Source organism: Acanthaster planci, unplaced genomic scaffold, assembly GCF_054643075.1.
Source record: "Acanthaster planci isolate LZ-2023a unplaced genomic scaffold, COTS_SCS Contig46, whole genome shotgun sequence".
Taxonomy (NCBI): domain Eukaryota; kingdom Metazoa; phylum Echinodermata; class Asteroidea; order Valvatida; family Acanthasteridae; genus Acanthaster; species Acanthaster planci.
In genome coordinates this window covers 19,839-39,059 of record NW_028257670.1, presented here as the reverse complement: position 1 = coordinate 39,059, position 19,221 = coordinate 19,839, and the positions used below count along the sequence as shown (strand labels likewise).

Sequence of the window (19,221 nt, the reverse complement as noted above, 5' to 3'; positions counted from 1 at the left end):
TGAGGCCAACTCTCAAAAGATTTTATTGTCTACTGCTCTGGCTGTTGTCTGTATTTTGTCAGTGGCAAACTCGGAAGTCACAGCCATAGGATAGCTGATTTTGGCACTGGCCTGCTGCTACCTCCACATGCAATTACAGTAATATGGTGATTTTTTTGGGGGGGGCAGTCATTTTTTACGTGCTCAGTGCAATCCATTGCTCTTCATTCTCAATCCAATTCTTTGCAGAATTAACAAATCTTCAGTTGACTGCCTCCAATTATGAAAAGGAACTACAGAAAGCAAACAAGGTAAAAAGTCCAGTCTCTGTGAGTCCCATATAAACTCAGTTGATCTAGAGCACTGTTCTGTCATTTCAATTTAGCATCCTGTACAGTATGCAGCATTTGTATGATTCCATAAGAGTCATGCTTTTAGCAAAGTGTGTGAGTTATTTGATATAAGGCTCCTCTAAATATTGTAGTATTCATTGACATGTATTTCTAATCAGTTTGCAGCTTTCTCCTTCCTTAAAAATTACTTTGAAGGCTAAGGTAATTTAATTACAATTTTTCGTTACAATGAATTTTTTGTTTCAGACTATCAGTAAAAGCAAGAAAGCCAAGGTAAGTGAACAGATGCGACCTTCATCTTTCCGTTTGTAAGGTCCTCTCAACACAACTGTGGGTAATTGTTTTCAATTTGTGAATTAGTTGTGGAAGACAAGCTGCGGAAGTCTTTAGAAAAACCCTAAACCGAAGACTAAGAAAACTACAGTGAGACTACCGTTACATTCAGAGTAGGTCACTGATGTAGGCCTCCGATGGAAAAGGTGATGTGTTAAATGCTACTCCCATGTGCACATCGAGAACCGTGTGTGCGCAAACAGCAGTTTGTCAAGATCTCAGTACTTGATAACATGTGCCATTGACAGGCCATTTGTTGACTTGGTTCCCTTTAAGTGCTCACGCTGACTAGCAGTGGTTAGACTGAATTTAAGGCAGGTTGTAATGAGCGTGTATGCATGCCTTTGTCGATATCAACTCGTGCCTTATCTCCAGAGGGGATGTGAATTGAAGCGATGTAAAGCACCTTATGAGAAAGTTGCTGGCACCTGTGGTCACAGTCTTATCTGATTGCCACCCCATTGCCCACGGTCCGGTTTTTGTTTGTTGTTTGCTTGCGTAGGATGTGGAGGCTCTGCTTTCAGAGCTGGACAGCCTCCAGCAGAAACTGCACAGCCAGGAGGAGGATTTCAGGCTGCAGAACTCCACCTTGATGGAGGAACTCTCCAAGGTACATTTGCAGGAATTGAAAAATTCCATTGATTTACTGCCTACAAGGCTGTTAACTCAAAAGTGGCCCATTTGATTAAAACGGTTCCCATATTTGCTGTCCAGATTTTGCTTTGAATAGTAAAGCCTGTTGTCACTATATTTATTTCGGTCCTAGTTTCTTGTTTTTCCAATTTTTTGGTCGATTCCAATCTTTACCATTTCACTTTGTATTGCTAAATGGTTCAAATCAGTCAAACTTTCCATTTCACCGTCCACTCCATGTGTGGCTCTTCAGCTGTGCACCAGCAACGAGGAACTTGAGAAAGAAGTCAGTCGGTTAAAAACCAGTCAGAGTTCGGTGGAGACCACAACAAATGCTGACAGCGACCACCAGGGAGAGTTGAGAAGGTTACAGGCGTTGAACACAGTCCTACAGAAAAACCTAAACAGTAAGGACACCGTGGGAAATATCCTGTGTGATCAAGTCAATTTACCCCTCGAAAATCATGCCAAAAAATGAGCAGAAGTAATGGTTTATGCAAGCTGAAAGTTTTAACTATATGTAGTCTTTTAACTATTCAACTATTCTGTTTCTAACTGTTCCTCATTAACAGTCATCAAAAATCTGTTCTGTTCTTGTCATTAGGTACTCAAGAAAGATATGAAGCAGAGATAGCTACATTGAAACAGACAATCAGGTGAAAACGACACTTACGTATTTTTTAAATATTTTGTGAGCTGTCCAGTATTGAGGAGTAGGATTTAATTGTGTACTTTGATATACTTTACCGAAGCTAATAAGCTGCTCTGAAAGCCTATGCTGAAAACGGTTCACTTATGCATGTACATTTAAATGCAGATTTAAAGGATTAGTATCTACCAACCTTGTTCATATTTGTGATAACAGATTTAGCAGTTACAATTTCCTGATTAGAATCTGGGGGAAATTCGAATAAATGAATAAACATGATCAGCTACCAAATAATTAAAGTCTGCAGTGAAATCATTAACAATTCCGGCACAGCATTTATTTTTAACACATTTGTGTGAACGTGCTCACATCCGATCAAGTTTGCTCACCCAAGTTGACCCCTGTTGCTGCAGCTGTAACTGCACGTCATGACTCCATGCACAGAACCAAGCACCGTAAACCAATGGACTAGGAAAGTTTGAAGGCTTCAAGAGTTTTATAAATTGCAATGAACTCTCCAAACTTCTCCGTGATTACTGATTAGTGGACCTCAAATTAACTTGGTCACAAATAAGCCTTTTGCAGGTTAAATCTGAATTACTCCGAGTTATCTGATTGCACATAACAACTTGAATTCCCCAGACTGAAGACACTGTTGCTGTACTTTGTGATTCGGGGCAAGCTGTTGCATAGCGACCACCATCTCTAGAGTAGACAGGTTCCTTTGTGCCCTTCTCATCCATTGAAAACAGTGTATTGATGCAAGGCGTTTCTTATGTAACTAAGCAAAAGCTTGCCCCGGATCATGAGGTATAGCAACAGTGTCTTTAGTCGGGAGAATTCAAATTGTTATGTTCAGGTGAAGTTTAAAGGACTCAGTGTACAAGATTTCATTTAAATTTAACTCGTAAAAGGTTTATTAGTCACGTGAACTGAAAAAATGAATCCCTCAGAATTATCTGAGCAGAGAGAGGCTTGGAAATTGTTGTCTAATGCATCCCTTTTTGTCCTTTGCTTCATGTCATTGACAGCAACCTCAGCGAGAGCTCCGCAGCCCTGGGTGAGAGGATGCCCCCGGCTGGAGCACCAGGTGATGATGTCACAAATACAGAATCACCCGAAACAACCCAGAAGACTCCTGGAAAGGGTACCGAGGAACAATCAGCACTTGAAGGAGGTATCGTTTTTGGGGGGCTTGTTTCTGTAGTCGGTTTGCAGTCAGTTAACCTATTTGAAGCATGGCGGTCAGAATAGTTGGCCACTATTTGAAGTGGGTATATTTTGAGCAAACACAAAAGATTGTAGACTGGTTCCCCTCCCATACGTAGTCTCCTGACGTCTTACAGACGTCCTCTGAATGTAGGGACTGGTAGTGGGTAATGAATCTGGCAGAATCCTCCCAGGAGTATGTAAATGAGGAAACAATGCCCACTCAGTGCACAAATCAAACAGGAGCTGATAGAATATTTTGCTTTTTTCTTTTCGTCTCTGAAATAAGTCGTTCGTTTATCTAAATTTTAACACAATAACCTCTGATTTGAAATGAAGGGTTGTAAAATGATTTATCAATTAAAATCATTGAAAAATAAATTACCATACTGTGATCAACAGAGGCATGACACGGATAGGTACTTGCGTTTTATTCTCCTCCCCACTGAAATGTATTTCATGTTAACCACATCGTGCTGGGGCATTTATGAATGATGATGATGCTGGGATGGGATAATTTTCCTTTTTTTCCGTTTTCAAAATTCTTTAAAAATTCATATCTTCATTTACTGGACACTTACACCCACACAAAGGACTGTCTGGTTCTACTCTAATCTGACAGACAACATCTACTGACACTTGAGTATTTCAGCAAGGCCACCAGGGAGAGTTGAGAAGGTTACAGGCGTCCCCGGTGGCAAGTGGTTAACCCCTTCGCGCTGGGAAGTGGCTATAGCCGCCGTAAAAATTGAGATTCTCAGCCCGCTTTTCAGCCATTATTCTCGGCCCACGCTCGAGCGAACACGGTGAAAGAAGGCAGGCCCTGGCTCTTGTATATATGGTAATTGGTCTTTGTGCGTAGCCCAGAAATGAAAAGACCGATTTTGCATCATAATCACCAGCTTAACTATAGTCCCCACTTTGGAAAGAGGCAACGGGAATGTGGAAGGGTGAGTAGAGCCACATGCCACCGAACAATCAGCCTTTTCACCGTGAAATTCAAAGTCTGCAGAGCACGCAGGGCCACAAACCGAGAATTTGCGGTTTGGCAGGTGGCCTTCGTGGCCAAGCAAGGCTGGAATTCATGGAGTCGGCTTTTGGAAAGAAATTCCCGTTGAGAAGGGGTTAAAGCATTGCTATTGGCCTGACAAAAAAGTTTAATATTCAGCATCCAAATTGATAGGGCTTATCACACACCTTAAACCGCAACTAGCTACCGGTCCCTATATAAAAGAGATGGGGACCAGTCCAAAATGTTGTTACCCAAACCAAATAGCACTCTCGTATTCTGTCTGCCATACTTCAGTGAGGTTAATGGACCTCTGCCTAACAAGAGGGATGCATTTTACCTGTAATGTCCCCTTGGATGGACACTCATTCTGTATTTGATCTAGAGCTCCACCATCAGGTTCAAACATTCACTGTTGTAACCAAATGAAAATACTTTCAATCTTCGGACTCGGATTAGAGAACCCGACGTTAATTTTAATTACGGGGTTTTTCCCTTACCTGACGTATATGTTTATAAACACTGTATACTGTATATTCGAACACTTGTTTGAAAAATTAAGTGTAATCATTATCATTATCATTATCATTATCATTACCTGCAGTAGATTCTGTTTAGATTTCCAAGCTTGAAAAATTGCTTTATCAAGCAGTGATTGTGATTAATGATGGATTTTACCTAAAGTAGAGAAAAGTCAGCGACTGGTTATGAAAAGCAGTTCAAAGGTTGGATCTATCTTTGTTTATGTTCAGTGTATGTTCATTGAATTCATTGACTTACATTGCCAAATGCATGATAAGTGAAGAAATGCAATTTATCTTAAAGTTGCAATTGTTGCTTTTGAATTTTCAAAAGCTGATGCTGATCATGCCATTTGACGTTTCATTTCTCTCCGTTGTCCCAACCCCCACTTGCATGTTTGCATGCCTGTCGTGTGCACGCCCAATGCATCCACTTCCATGTGATTTGTTCCCCCAGGGTTGAATGGCTTGCTTGCTGATGAGTTTGAAGCCTTTTTGGAAGACGTGAAGTTATCTGATGTAACTAGTGAATTTGATGATGATGTAGAACCCAAAGGTTTGTTGTGAACATTGTTTGTCGCTTTTATTTGTTGCTAAAATTTATGCCAAGCAGTACCTTTTCAAGTCATTTGTTGTTTTATTTTGCCTGTTGAAGTTTGTGCTACGTCTTCATCAATTATTGTTTAATTTTGTAAAATGCCATTCGTATGCATTCCTGTAATTTATAGGCTAGAACACATTTCTTTACCCCTGGCATGGTCACCTCAGCACTCTCAAATAGGAACGGATGCAAAAATATGAAACATTGATACGGATATTTACAAAATGCTCGGTTCTTTCCTTAAATTTTTGCATGAATTCCTGAAATTTTTGTCCAAGTTGGTTTGATTTTGTTTGCTTTGTCCTCCTTTATTTTTTAGATCCAGTCACAGTACTGCAGGGTCACGCCAAGCAACTCAAGCATCGACTGAGCGGTGCATTGGTGCGTAACATGGAGAGCCTGGTCAAGCTCATGTCCAAAGGTGATACCGCCAGTTATAATACTTTTCCTCCTGTGCCCCCTTAAAGGTATGCCACCGGTCCCAGTTTGAACTCAACCCTACCCAACCCTTCAAAATTCACCATGAGGTGTTTGGAAGGATTCAAAGAAGATGGAGCCCAGCCGTGTGGGCCTACTTTACATGGGGGTCTGATGGCCCTTGATAGGTACAGAACAAATTGCATGGAATCAGTCGCCTACACTTTGGAAGATGAGAGAAGGTTTTAGCACGGTACCCGTGAAGATTGCCCCGGGAGTTACCCAATTTGTTTGGAACTGTTCCTTTGTTTTTGGATTTCATACTTCATCAAATAAATGCGGCAGTAATGTGCCTCGGCATTACTGATATGGTATAAGACTATGTGAAAATAAAGAAATCAGTGTTTTCATACTCTGCTGTGTCTGGTCTTTTGCAGATGAAACAGAACCGAGAAGCACCGACAGTTCAGATTCTGCAACCCAGGTATCAGCTATTAAATATGAAATTCCTTTGCTGTGTAGTGCACGTAAACTTGTACAAAGTAGGACTACTGTAATGCGTAACATTTGTAAAGAGCACTTTTCATAGGTGTGTCAAAGTTTTCTTGGCTGTACAAATGAACTCCGTTTCGCTGAGTGCCGAACAGAGATAACTGGTCAGCAAAATTAGTGAGCTGAGCGAATAACCGCCGAGTGTCTCAAAACAGGTATTTCCCGACATTTTTCCCCGGTAAACAGTCTTGAGACCGTTGCAGCCACTCAAGTATTGGGGTGTTGGGACCTAAATGCCCAAATTGAAGAGGCAGTTAAGTAGCTTGAAGAAAACATTGGCTGATTCTTCATTTGAAAGTGTCTGCCTTTTTGTAAAGGCGTCATCTGTGGTCATTTTCAGACAGTTCAGACCGAATCCCTTTACATCCGTCTTTTCCCTCATTGGAGTAATTTTTCTATTTCTGTATCAGAACGTCGTAGCTTGCTGTTCTTGTTCATGAGACAAAATAATTGACTTTTTTCCTTCCTATACAAAAATTCTTATAGCACTAAATTTGCTTAGCAAATACAGCAACAAGGTTTTGAAATCTAAAAACTTGAAATAACGCTTGTTAACATGAGTTTTTCTTTCCTTCTATACTGTGATGGATAACAGGGTACTGTTGGTGCCGACAAAATGTCAAAAGAATTGAACGGTAAGTAATTATTTGAAAATGTAAGATATTTAGTTATTTTGAATTTATTTCATTGTTTTGCCGTTCAAACTTCAAAGCGAAACAAAAATTATTATTTGACGACATACGGTAATGATTATATCCCAACAACGCAAGCTGAATGTGATGATGAGTCACAAGTCCCTTCAACTCCGCCCAAACTTCTGCAGCAGTGAAAGTCTTCTCGACACTCCGGTCTCCCGGGCAGCTGTGCATGCCGTGTATGGATATGCCGACACAGTCAGTCCCCAGTGATGCATCACAACCACCGAAATCGCAGCGGCCAAAATTATCACTGCCTTTCCTTGTTCCAAATGTCTGAAATTTTGAGAAGAATAAATGTCACTGTACATTCCTCATGTTACCAAAGACACGGCGTGTTTGTCGTGTGTGTTCTCTCACCATTAAATCTCTTGCAACAAATTTCAGTGAAAGTTGTATGTTCATCTTGCCACAGACCTTCAGCTGATCGTAGACACGGAGAGGGAAGAAAAGAGACTACTTAAGGAGCAACTCCAACGAGCTCAGGTAGAGTTTGCTTCTACCGAGGTTCGGTTACGTCGAAGATATGCTTTGAGAAAAAGTGGTCTCTTTTGAGGCAAACGTCCGGGGTTTCGAGAAACTTTTGACTTGGGACCATACTACAGGCTTTCCTGCATGTATGAGTCAGGTTCCAATATCGTACAAAGAATGTGCCACAGGTTTTTGCACAGAGTGATGGAACTAGGACTTCAGAGGTGATGGACCACTCAGGGCCACATTATCCCACAGGCACAAGTAGGCATAGAGCCCAGAGCTTATAAAAAAATTGGCAACCTAAATTGCAGGGCCTACAAAGATGCCAGATGTACAGAGTTTCACTCTAACTGAAGTTTCAATTTTTGAAAAGCCTCAAGCTTCCATGTAGCTACTTCATATATAAGTACATCTAAGTATCTGGATGAAATGCCTTTACCAGCACTGTGAGATTGGTGCAGGGGACTATGACTGAGTTGGGCCCATGGAGCACTGGTAATTGCCTGGGCAAATGTAATCCAACCCTGGGATGAATGATTTCCGCCTCAGAGCCAAACTTTCGGAGAGCTTCGAGCGGTGTACATTCTGTAGTGCAGATCTTGCAGCACATACGAAACACGGTCTTTATTTTAGAACTTCACAGAGCTCTACCATATTAGAGTATTGATAGGCCAGTGTATGTCAACCGCATGTAATCACTTAGAAGAAATGTCCACGCTTGAAAATATAGAACTAATTTTATAATTTCAAAAATTCATGATTCTTTTTTGTTTGAAAATTTCTTTTTCAGGAATCTCACAAAGCTGAGGTTGCCACCTTGAGTCAAGAAGTTGCAAAGGTGAGTCTGGACGGTAGCTGTCACACACTGTTAACATTATTTGATAAAAATTCATGCATATTTATGTTTGTTGAGATTTGCAGAAAAATTGATACATTCTCTTCATGCTAAACTCCTAACAAATTTGTTCTAGAGAGCAGGCTCTTAGTTTGCTCCTGTTTGGCCTTATTCGCAAAGTTTCACAGAATCTCCTGGCATCTACACTATGTCAGCCAAAGAACTTCTGTGACCGATGTCACAGCTATCTGTGCCTACCTTTCTGGACAGTTAATGTCATCATTCAGATTGGACTTTTGGTTTAAAGGTTCCTTCTTTCTTGTTTTTGCAATAGCTTACCGAAAAAACAAAGAAGAAACAGGAAAGGTAATTGTTTAAAGACTAAAGTTTTGAAATTGATGTGAAAATAAAATGAAAAGGACGATGTCATAATTTGGAATGTGTTATTTTATGCCATCAAGTGTATTCATGTTTTTCAATGCATTACCAATCCATTGGATGTAAGAATTAATCAGGACCTCATGGATATTTTCTCATATTTGCTGAAGTAACAGTCAATTTTTTTTTATTCCGTTCAACAGTCTACTTCAGCTACAGAATGAAAAAGAGCAACTTTACAGTGACGGCAAGTAAGCGCATACTCCTTGACTTCAATTAACACAAATTACAGCCTTCCTCAGCTAATTAGTATCAACAATTCGTGGAAAGTTGCTGGTAGTTTGAGACTGTCGGTTGCCAGCAGCCATTTTCCTTGTTCCCTTGGTTACTTTCACCGAGTTTTCTCACGTTAACTAAGAACGAAAAGAATATGTAGGTCAAAAATTTTACTTTCTCATTGCAAAGCCGTTCGGACAGTCCCAGTCATCAGATGCTTTTTCATTTCTAGGTTTTATTTCGTCGGGGAAGTTAGCAGTGACCGCAATGCAGAAGCGATAACTTTGGTTGCAGAACAGTCAACTTTGTTGCAGAATAGTCAACTTTGTCAATTTGGGCATAAAGTGCAGTGGAAATGCGAACAAATTTAAATTTTCCTGACGTAACGTTGTCAGCACACGCAGTTAAGATTTTAAAACTACATTTGAAGTTTATTTCCTTTTCGTTTTCAATCACAGGAAGCAGATTAATAACCTGCAGACAGCCAAAGAGAAGGAAGCTGATGTGAGTGTCGGTGTTTGGTGTTTGTATACCCGCATCTAAAGAAAAGCTGTAGAGTGTTCCGGTTTTCAAAAGGATTGATTTTAAGCATTACATGTACAAATGTTGTTGGTGTACCTGCATCTTAATGTCACCTGCAATAATTGATTAAGGGTGTCGTTTCCCGAAACGACTCTGGGGCACAGGGTGGGCTTGTTTCTGGCGAGGAGGCGGTGCTTCTAGTTTTTTTTCTGGGATTTGTCTTTTTCTGCAGCATTATCTTGAGTTTCAAAACAAGTGTGAAATGTTTACTGTGCGAACCAACTGAAATTTCTTGAAATTCATGCGTAGTAGATAATGGAATTTTATGGAGCCTAAAATTGACGGTTCTTACCAAAGTGACTAAATTCTTAAAATTGCTACTTGAAGCTGAAATGGAATGAAGCCAGGATCTGAAATACCACTGTACACTCGTAACCTTGGCCCAATTTCCTAGAGTTATTAATCAGAGTACTATTGCTAAGCAAATATACATTCAAGCAAGTCAAAAGATGTAAAAGATGCTTAACATTTTGGTTTTTGGCTTTTACTCAGCAGAACTTATTTTTTGTCAGCAGATTTCTATGCATAGCAGATATGTGACACTGGCCCTGTAGACCTCTATGAACTTGGCTACACGTTTGTAATGTTCTGCCGCGCTCACGTTTTCTCACTTTTTTTGGTCAGGACTTGAAGAAGGAGAAACTGCAGGTTCTGGAGGAATTGACAAGAGCCAAGCAGGTTGGTTTTGGATGTTAGATGGCTTGTGCACCTTGGCAACCAACAAATGCGACAGTTCAATTTCATTTTCAAGTCTCAATTGTAGTCTAAATTGTTCGCTGTAACGAGTCTCCGTCAGGGAGCCAAGACAAAAAAAAGACCTCTTTGTTTTGCACGCCATCTGGATTTTACGGATTCCGATGCAGTAGTTTTACACAATTCGTTTGTTGATCTCCCTATTTCTTTGCGACAGAAGTAATAGTTTGTGCTTTGTGTCAGAAAGGAGCAGATGAAAAGAAACCTTCAGATTTGTTGTGACTTCTCCAATATTTCAGGCCATGGCAGAGCTGAAGGAAAGCACTCAACAGAGAATACAGGAGCTGGAGGCATCGGTCAGGTCACTCAACGTTCAGGTAACGTTACGAAGCACTGCACAAACTGACAGACAAACAGTACAACAGACTGACAGCCTGCATAATCAAGTCTAGTGAACTTGAAGTACGGCTGCAACAAAGTTTTCCCACGTTGCACAGCGGAGTTAAAAAGCAGGGGAAGAATTGGCCGTAGGAGGTCTCTCTTAGCCCCGGCAAAATATTACAAATCTGGAAACTTGATCAACTTCTTGGATCTCTTTTCACAAAGCAGCTGTGATGCTGTGATCTTGATGTCTTGAATGCTAACAGCCAATGTGAAAAAGACCCTTATGGCATTGAAAAGAAGATATGAAGCTCTGTTAAAAAAAGTCGCTTTGTCTTTCTGATGTCATCGTAAATAGAAGTGGGAGGAGTCAGGGGGACACGCCCATTTTGACAGACAAACGCAACAGGACTCTGACTTTGACCACAGATTCTGTTTGACTTGGCCTTGGAAGCACTTTTATTGGCAAAGCTTCTGACTGACGTAAACATCCCGACACGAATGGATTGCTGAACAATACAAATCTGTTAAAAGGCCTCAAATTACTTATTCTTTCCTGTTATGCTCAAAGATTTGCTTAGTGCATAAAAAGTTGGATGGCAGCAATTTCAGTTTGACAAGTGAATGAAATTTTCTATTCCAGTTGCCATTAGTCACCATATAAACTTGCTAAAGTCTGCTAAAGTCTTGTGGTTTGCTGGATATTAACAAGACCGTTTTCTAACCAGAGAAATCATTTGAATGCAAGAAACTAACCAGCCTTGCTGTTTACTTTTGGAATTGCATTGTGGAATGAAATGATCGTAGTTTCACTCTGTGAAGTGCATAGTAATTGTGGCCATGTACTCACAAGTAGTTGAAACATGTTCGCTTAGTTTGATATTTAGTTTCTGAAATTTGTAATGTTTAACCACTGCTTTCTTTCTTTATCTTGTCTCTCCAAGTCTGTATTTGCTGTCTGTAACTTTGGCCCCCTTTTTATTTAAACGTCTGCAAGACAAAAAATTGCAAAATAACAAATAATACACAGTAAAAAATTTCATGAGAGTGTTTTCTGTAAGTCTGAGCAATTTTGTTGTACTATCACTTTTGTCAGAGTAGTTTTTCCTGGAAACATTCTGTGAGATCATTTGAACACCCTTTTAAAAGTTGACATTTTGTTATTTTTGCTATCATATTGTCACCTAGAGAGCAGTAGGCAATAGCTTGAGTGACTTTACAGAGTGCACCCCCCACCACCAGAAACTGCAAGTCTTCAGTTTGAAAAGATAACATCCTAAGCTTAATTTGACACCAGAAACAACAATTTCTGATACTTGTTTTTGGAGAAAATAGAGATAACTTTGAGTCTGCTTCTCTTAGGGGGTCACCCTGTAGTTTGATCACTGGTCAGTTGCCTTTACCAATTGACACTCACAGTAGCCTCTCACTTGACACCCAGTGACAGATCATGGCCCAGGGCTCGGTTCCAAAGTATTTATCTAGATATCTAACCATCCATGTTCCAGTGACGTTGGTTAATTAAAGTGTACTTAATGTGCGCATGTTGGAAGGGATCTAAAGTCTGCTGCCCTCTAGTGACATCCAGCCTGAGCCCCAAGCTGTGTCTGAGTCAACTGGCTGCGGCTAGGAATAATATGCATGTCAATGGGAAGTGGCACCAGCCAATGGCTTAAATAGGCTCAGGTGTTATTTCCAGCTGCAGCCATAACTTTCAGTCAGAGCTCCCTCATCTCACCTCTACTAATCACCCCTTGCCTACTAAATGGTTTAACCCGTTGCCCTGGTAATACAGGCAGCCAATAGTGAGCAGGTAGCCATCTTCCGGGATTCTTTAGAAAGTTTGGGGAATGAGCTAGCCCAGGCCAAACAGGTACTAACCAATTGCTAATTGGCAAGCTTGATTAGTTGATTAATTCCTTTTTTTGTTTGTGGGTTTCCGGTAATGTGGGGTGGTTTCTATGCTGCAGCAATCATTCATGACATTCACTCATAGAAACAAGGCCATGAAAATTTTGTCAAAATGCTGTTACGCTTTCCTTCAAATGTAGTGTGCCATTTTGAATTCAGTTTGCTTTCTTGGAGCACAATTTATTTTCATGGCCTGGTAGAAATTGCCATCCGCATTTAGCATCACAAGCTCTTATAAACTTCTCCTCTTAAAGCTTTCAATGTATCTACTGGGTTTATGACAGTGACTGTACTTCTCATTCCTTGCAAATAAATCTGTGATGTGAGTGCCGGGTCTGCTTCAGTTTCCTCACTTGAGTGAGGACGTGCATTTTATTTTCTTTTGACCTTTGTCTCTTTTGAAGAATTATCCGCTTTGTTCAAAATTCCGAGAATATGGCAATTCCATCTTAATTTTCTTCACAACAGTTGTCCTCTTGAATCATACAGTTTCATCCACTTAAGGATATAATGACAATTCTTCAACAGAAACCAAAAGAAAGCTAATGACTTTGAACGAGTCAGTTGGTAATTACATTCTTTTAAAGGTGCTACTGACTTGGGTCAATTAGACTTAATACAAGCATTTTATTTATTTGTAATTGCCTTCACCCTTAACCCCATATGTAATATCAGTCGCCGCAAATTTGTGTTGATTTCCCCTGCAGAGAAATGTTGCTTTCTTGATTGTTTGCACTTTGCATGAGAACAAAAGCATGATTCAGACTTTCAGTGATAGGAGTGTTTGTGCTTGTCTGTTGTGCATCATGTTTGTTTTTTTCTTTGTTTGTATTTTTTGTTTGTTTTCTTAAGTTACTGTTTTTTGCCAGGGCAGGCCTCAGGCAAGATATATTCCACTCACGCTGAAGTTTTGTGTCAGTAGCGGGTTTTCCCGTTTGCCCTTGCCGTAACATGAGCACAGTGCTTAAATTTCACTGATGTCTGACAGTTTGCAAGAAAATTCACAGTCTAACTGTGCTAGGACATAAACCCATGAGGTCCCCTGCTTACAAGTGCCGATGGTTGCAGCACGTTGTGGCATCAACTTCCAAATCCCACGCAGGCAAACTCTTGCATCTTTTGTTTTTCCTGAGAGGCTCTCGGACAACACCGAGCATTCAGATCTTGTTTAATTGCACTGGGTCTGCGCCAAAAAACAGTTTTTGCACTCAACAAAAATTTTTATTCCGAGCAGGATTGTGAGAAGGTACCAAAACTGCTCCATGAAATTGCCTGTGGTCTTTGAGGAAGGAATGGCGATAGACTGGCAATCTGTCTTGAAGTAGGAGAGGTGACAACATCTCAACACCTGTAATTTCATGACCTGACCGTCACCCTTCTCAAATTTTACAATGGGCCACACTTGCTAGCATGGGTGTGCGTAGTACGTGGGCCCGTGCCCACATAGAAATTTCTGTTAATTTGACCCCCGCACAAAGTCGGGACAAAGTGCACTCTCTATCTGTGACTTCAGAGGTTAAAATGGAGGCACCTATGACACTAGAAGGAATCCAGTCACAGAGTTTGTTTGTGTCCCATGACCAAAATTAGTATTCATACATATAGTCCCAAAATCCAGAGAAGTGAAAAAAAAAGACCAACTTCAGTGATAAATAATTAAGATTGTAATTTATGTCTTGTTTCATCCCTTGTTTTTTTTCCAAGTGCAAATCCTCTACGTAGGGATTCCTAGCTGAGGCCTGCCCTGGTTGTGGATGGTAATATTTTCAGCAATGTGCTGCACATGAATCATTAATTGCTGCATGGGCTGCTTTGGTCACAAATAATGTGCTGAAGTGAATCGTTTTTATTTGAATATTGAACGATTGTCACATTTTAGTTCTCAATGGTTCAATTATGTTTCTGCCTTCAGGTACAGAGTGTCACGGCAGAGGAGTGCAACAGATACAAGGTAAGAACACTGTTGGACTTTCTGCATCTCAAATTATCTGGTCTCAGAAAATTTTTTTGAAAATTCCAGCTTGTTTCTCTGAAGGCAACAGAAAAAAAGATGATTGATTTGTTACTTTGTCGGGAGTTAACATTTGTTGGTATAAATTCATTGGTATTGAAATAAATGGTTAAAAATATATGTATAAAGACTTGAGCACCCGCCCCTGGTCTGACCCTTTGCGTTTTGTCCTCCTGGTTAGGACCTGTACGCAACCGCCCACAGGCAGCTGGAGGACTTGAAGCAGTCCCACAGCAAGCTGTTGGCCGAAAAGGATGAATGCCAGAGTCAGCTTGCAGATTGCCTCAACACCAACTCCCGACTCAACACCACCTTGCGGGAAGTACAGAACGACAGAGACAACTTGCACAGGGACCTTCAGGAAGCCCGAAAGGTATGGAATGACGAAAGTGGTGTCAAACTCGAGGGCCAACCCAGAACCAAAGTTTCGAGGTCTTTTTTTTTTTTTTGAATGAAAGGGAAATGAAGTAGTCTCGCTGGATCTCCTTTCTGTCGTTACTTTTCCCAAACAAAAAATGTACTCCTTTTTGCGGGTTGGGGTCCCTGTTAGCCTTCCTGATCTGCCAGTGGTCAAACCGTATACACCTCTTGGTTCCTACTGAAAAAAAAAATTAGGCAGACCATCATCCCAGAACTGGATAGCTTACTTGGGAGCAGTGCCAAACCTTGTTCTTTTCTGCTGAAGTTTGCACATTGAAACCCCATTCCTGTCAACGGACATAAGGAGCATCTTCACTCAAATGATGAGCGACTGCAGTACGAATACAATCTCATGCAGAATCTGTCTGATACCTACCACCAAAAGCCTTGGAGCCCATCTGCGAGCATTGTTTCGCTGGTCTTTCGGCTATCGCCCGGCTAGATACGGAGCTGAGTCGGTTCACGGCATTATACTACTAAAGCATTTGCACTCAACAAATGCTGCGAAAGTTTGGCGGCGTTCTTGCCAAGTTGCATGTAACGGGAAATAAATTCAGATTCCCGCTGGAAGTTGTATTTCCTCGACCGGTATGCTGTGCATACCTTTACCTAATAAACCAATATTTTTGATTTAATTTTCAGGGGTTCATCTTTTTATTTATTTTTTTTTAGAGTGCAGAGAAACGAAAGACGATGCTGGACGACCTTGCCATCCAGACGCAGACTATTAAACAGCAGCACGAGAACGAAATGGCGCGAGCCACCGAAGCACACGTGGTACGTGTACGGTAGTGAAGCCTGCTCAACAGGGAATGGGTCTCGTGGGTTTTGAAAAATATGAGCATTGCCTATTCACCCCCCCCCCCCGTTTATGTAAATCCCCTGCTGAATTTGTTAGATTTGATTGTATTAAGGTGGCATTATTGTGTGTGTTGTTTTGACAAATAAGAATGCAGGTTCAAAAAGTCACAGAAAGCAGTGTTGACACAGGCCTAAATTTGAAGTTATGCATCCTTCACCCTCGTTTACCTGGGTTTTGGACAGCGTTTATAATCACGTTCAATGAGAGTCACAGATCAGCCTCTCATCAAGTCACAAGTCCAGCCACCACTAACTGGGGACAGAAAGTAACAAAGGATTGTCTTTGTGGCTGTTCATTTGGAAAGCCCTTGATTTGAATGGAGTGATACACGGTGGACCTGTGATGTCACGTGACGGGCTTGACTACGACGCTGGTATTTGAAGACCTCATCTTTCAACCTGTGACTAAACTGATTGACCGAAGCAAGCATTTGTTTTTTTGTTTGTTGTATCCGTCCCTGACAGAATGAGCGTGACATCTTGAGGCAGCAGCTGCAGGAGCAGACGGTGAGTCCATGTACCGTAGTTCACATCTGTTGTGGTGCAACATCTGTCGATTCCTGTAAGCCCTCCTCCTAATGAACAAATAAATAGAAACAGCAGATTTTCTTTTCCCTGACTCGTGGAATTTGGATTTTTTTTTTTTTAACAGAAACTGCGTAAGGAGCTTGAACCGTTGAGGGACCAACTGGTTGCGAGCGAGGAGAAGGTGCAATCGTTAGAGAACACCAAAGGGTGGTTTGAAAGAAGGCTAGCCGAGGTGGAGGTAAATGTCCAGCATTTGTGTCTTGAACCCCAACGCTGGCTTCATGCATCCCCGAACTATTGCCAGGAATACCCCAATCCGTTCCGAATAAAAATTCTTGAAGTCGTCGGGAGAAATTAGCACCGATTCGCTGCTGGATGGAATAACTCAAGAATGAAACAAGAATAATCAAGATCTTTGTGTAAATTGGAAGCCTGAGCCAAAGCCAGATGATCATCGGGAGAAGATTTTTCTTCAAGAGCTTCCTGTGCAGAAGGTGTCTCTTGCTGTCCATTGTCTTGAACGTGACGGGGGGGTTGTGTGAAGGAAGCCGGTGCCAACACTTTGTCAACTTTAGAAAAACAAAGATATTGGAAAAGGATGTTCGTGAGAAATTTAGGGCCGGGGGGAGGACGAGAGGATATTGGGGATTGAGGGACTGTCAGTAAATGGTGCGTTAGAACTGAATTTCATCTTCAAGTCTATTGGTGTTAATTTCTATTTGAAAAACAAACAAACAAACACCCCAACAAACAAACAAACAAACAAACAAACAAACTAATTGTGCATTTCAAAACGGTGTGTGTGTCGTCAGAGTAATGGGCACACCTTACCTTTCTCTGTTGGGAAGAAAATCAAGAAGAAACACGATTAACTTTTTTGTACTTTGGTGCATTAGTAGTCTCTAACCCCAGCCACCAATCCTGCTTTCCCCACCCTCAGTCATATATGAACTGAACTCCTTGTCTACCTAATCATGTCCCTCGGGGGCATGTAAGGGTTCATTCGCTTGCCACCATGCTTGTCATTCATAGCCTCAGTTTTTGTTTAATACCAGTTCCTTGTCAGCTGATGCTTGAACGGTAGCTGATTGGTTGCGTTTGATGTGACTTGTTTTCCAGGAAGAACTCCAGAAAACCAAAGAGTCTCATCGAGAGGAGGTACACGAGCTGAGGGACCAACACAGTACTGCGATACAGGTATGCCCGGTGGGACCCTGCGCCGTGCGGCCAGAGCCCAGCGCAGTTGTTACAGTTGAATCTAACAGCTTATTTCAAACACTTGCCAGATACCCAGTGGAATGCTGTTTGAAATGCCATTCACTGAGCTGCACCATTGGCTAATTTACACCTTGCAGAGGGAGGCACCCTCGAGTCCAAACTCGGCCTTGGTCTGTATCGCTCAGACGTGGAGTGTGTGAATGGTCAAAGTGACCCCTGACCCCTATGGTCATTAGGGTCCATCCGTCTCATAGCAGATCTGGTGATTGCTACAGGATTGATTTTAGTTACTCTTTGCCTTGAAAAAAGTAACCCCTGAGATGAAAGGTCGGCATCTCCACATCAAGCAGTGGCTGTGCTGGAATTATGTTGGCTGCGGCTTGCGGTGCTTTAGTACGCCTATGGCATTATTATGGGGGTGTTTGATTTGCATTTGTCAGGAGATGAAAGAAGAAGAGACCAAGAAGTCAGCAGAGTTGAGTCAGTCCCAGGAGCAGATTGAGAAATTACAGAAGGATATTGACCTACTCAAACAAGTGAGTTTGATCGTTCGTCACTAAGAGCGTCAGTTTTCCTATTGCTATAATCTCTTTTTCTAAGCTTGAAATAAAATCAACTTTACAATTTTGTATTATTAATTTGGACATTTTTGGATAGGAGCAATGCACTTTGAAGCTGTAATTCCTGGCTGGTCATGAAAGTCATCACTGAATGTTAAACCACTGTTTATTACTTTCCGTCAAGACTGGCATTCGTTCAACGCCACTCACTTGAAAGTAACCACAGAATCCAGTGGTTTTGGGTATTCTGATTGCATTGCTGTTCGAGGGAGGGAATGAATTATTGGTTTACCGTTGTTCACCTTTGTCCAGGATGCCAAAGACAGCGTGGAGGAGCGGAAACTGGGCGAAAAGAAAGGATACACCATGGTGAGTCTAAGCTTTCCACTTCTTTTGTCTGAAACCAACTTGGTGGTTACCCGAAAAGGCATTTAACTGTTAAAAGCTTCAGCTGGGTGCACTTCTGGATTGAGAAAAGTTTGAAGTTCTGAACCCTGTTCTGAATAGTTGATGAGCCACTGGTCTGTTTTTGAATATGGGAATTGTTTTAACTTTAATTGGAAAACATACCGAAGGTTTCAGTGACATGTAATGCATATGCAAGTCAAAGAAATAGCTAACAAAATGACTTTACAGGATTTGATTTTTCATCCCTGTGAACATCATGCCATCTAACCTTCAAGTTGTCACACAGTGAGGCCAGTAACCTGTGTTTGGGGCATTCTTTGTAGTGAGGCAATAGTTTTCTGGTCTTTGCAAAATCTTGAACCAAGCAGACAAAATGAATCACAAGTTGCTAGAGCCACTTTTGAGTTAGAGTTTTTTCAAAGAACTTTATGCACTGTCCATGAGTAGGAACCAGAGGTTGTAGCAAGTCAATTTTTCCAAGTCAAGTCAAGTCACAAGTCATATTTTGCAAGTAAGTCCAAGTCAAATCACATGTGGAAAAACTGATAGTTACAGGTCAAGTAAGGAGTTTCAAAAATGGCGTCTCGAGTCCGACTCGAGTCCAAGTCAAGTGACTCAAGTCTACAACGCCGGTAGGAACCTCTATATATTTTTCACTCACATGTTGCCCTTTTTCATCATGGTACCAAAGTCCGTGACACACCAATACAGAGCTCAGTTCGGTGTTTCTAAAT

General features: G+C 41.3%; 1 protein-coding gene across 4 annotated transcripts in view; it reads left to right on the top strand.

Moving 5' to 3' along the window:
* Positions 1–19,221, top strand: part of gripap1 (GRIP1 associated protein 1) — a 40,284-nt gene that overhangs the window by 12,752 nt on the left and 8,311 nt on the right. For 2 of the 4 annotated variants that reach the window (XM_022225600.2, XM_022225604.2), the window contains exons 3-28: positions 229–290; positions 579–605; positions 1,168–1,275; positions 1,552–1,705; positions 1,903–1,954; positions 2,979–3,124; positions 5,144–5,242; positions 5,607–5,708; positions 6,142–6,188; positions 6,852–6,891; positions 7,367–7,437; positions 8,216–8,263; positions 8,595–8,626; positions 8,842–8,889; positions 9,373–9,418; positions 10,121–10,174; positions 10,489–10,566; positions 12,366–12,443; positions 14,394–14,432; positions 14,674–14,865; positions 15,585–15,689; positions 16,239–16,280; positions 16,426–16,539; positions 17,421–17,498; positions 17,960–18,055; positions 18,392–18,448. In XM_022225600.2, coding sequence (XP_022081292.2) covers positions 229–290; positions 579–605; positions 1,168–1,275; positions 1,552–1,705; positions 1,903–1,954; positions 2,979–3,124; positions 5,144–5,242; positions 5,607–5,708; positions 6,142–6,188; positions 6,852–6,891; positions 7,367–7,437; positions 8,216–8,263; positions 8,595–8,626; positions 8,842–8,889; positions 9,373–9,418; positions 10,121–10,174; positions 10,489–10,566; positions 12,366–12,443; positions 14,394–14,432; positions 14,674–14,865; positions 15,585–15,689; positions 16,239–16,280; positions 16,426–16,539; positions 17,421–17,498; positions 17,960–18,055; positions 18,392–18,448 — 2,015 coding nt within the window. The remainder of the gene's footprint in view (positions 1–228; positions 291–578; positions 606–1,167; positions 1,276–1,551; positions 1,706–1,902; positions 1,955–2,978; positions 3,125–5,143; positions 5,243–5,606; positions 5,709–6,141; positions 6,189–6,851; positions 6,892–7,366; positions 7,438–8,215; positions 8,264–8,594; positions 8,627–8,841; positions 8,890–9,372; positions 9,419–10,120; positions 10,175–10,488; positions 10,567–12,365; positions 12,444–14,393; positions 14,433–14,673; positions 14,866–15,584; positions 15,690–16,238; positions 16,281–16,425; positions 16,540–17,420; positions 17,499–17,959; positions 18,056–18,391; positions 18,449–19,221) is intronic. The other 2 variants (XM_022225602.2, XM_022225601.2) reach the window with 2 other exon arrangements.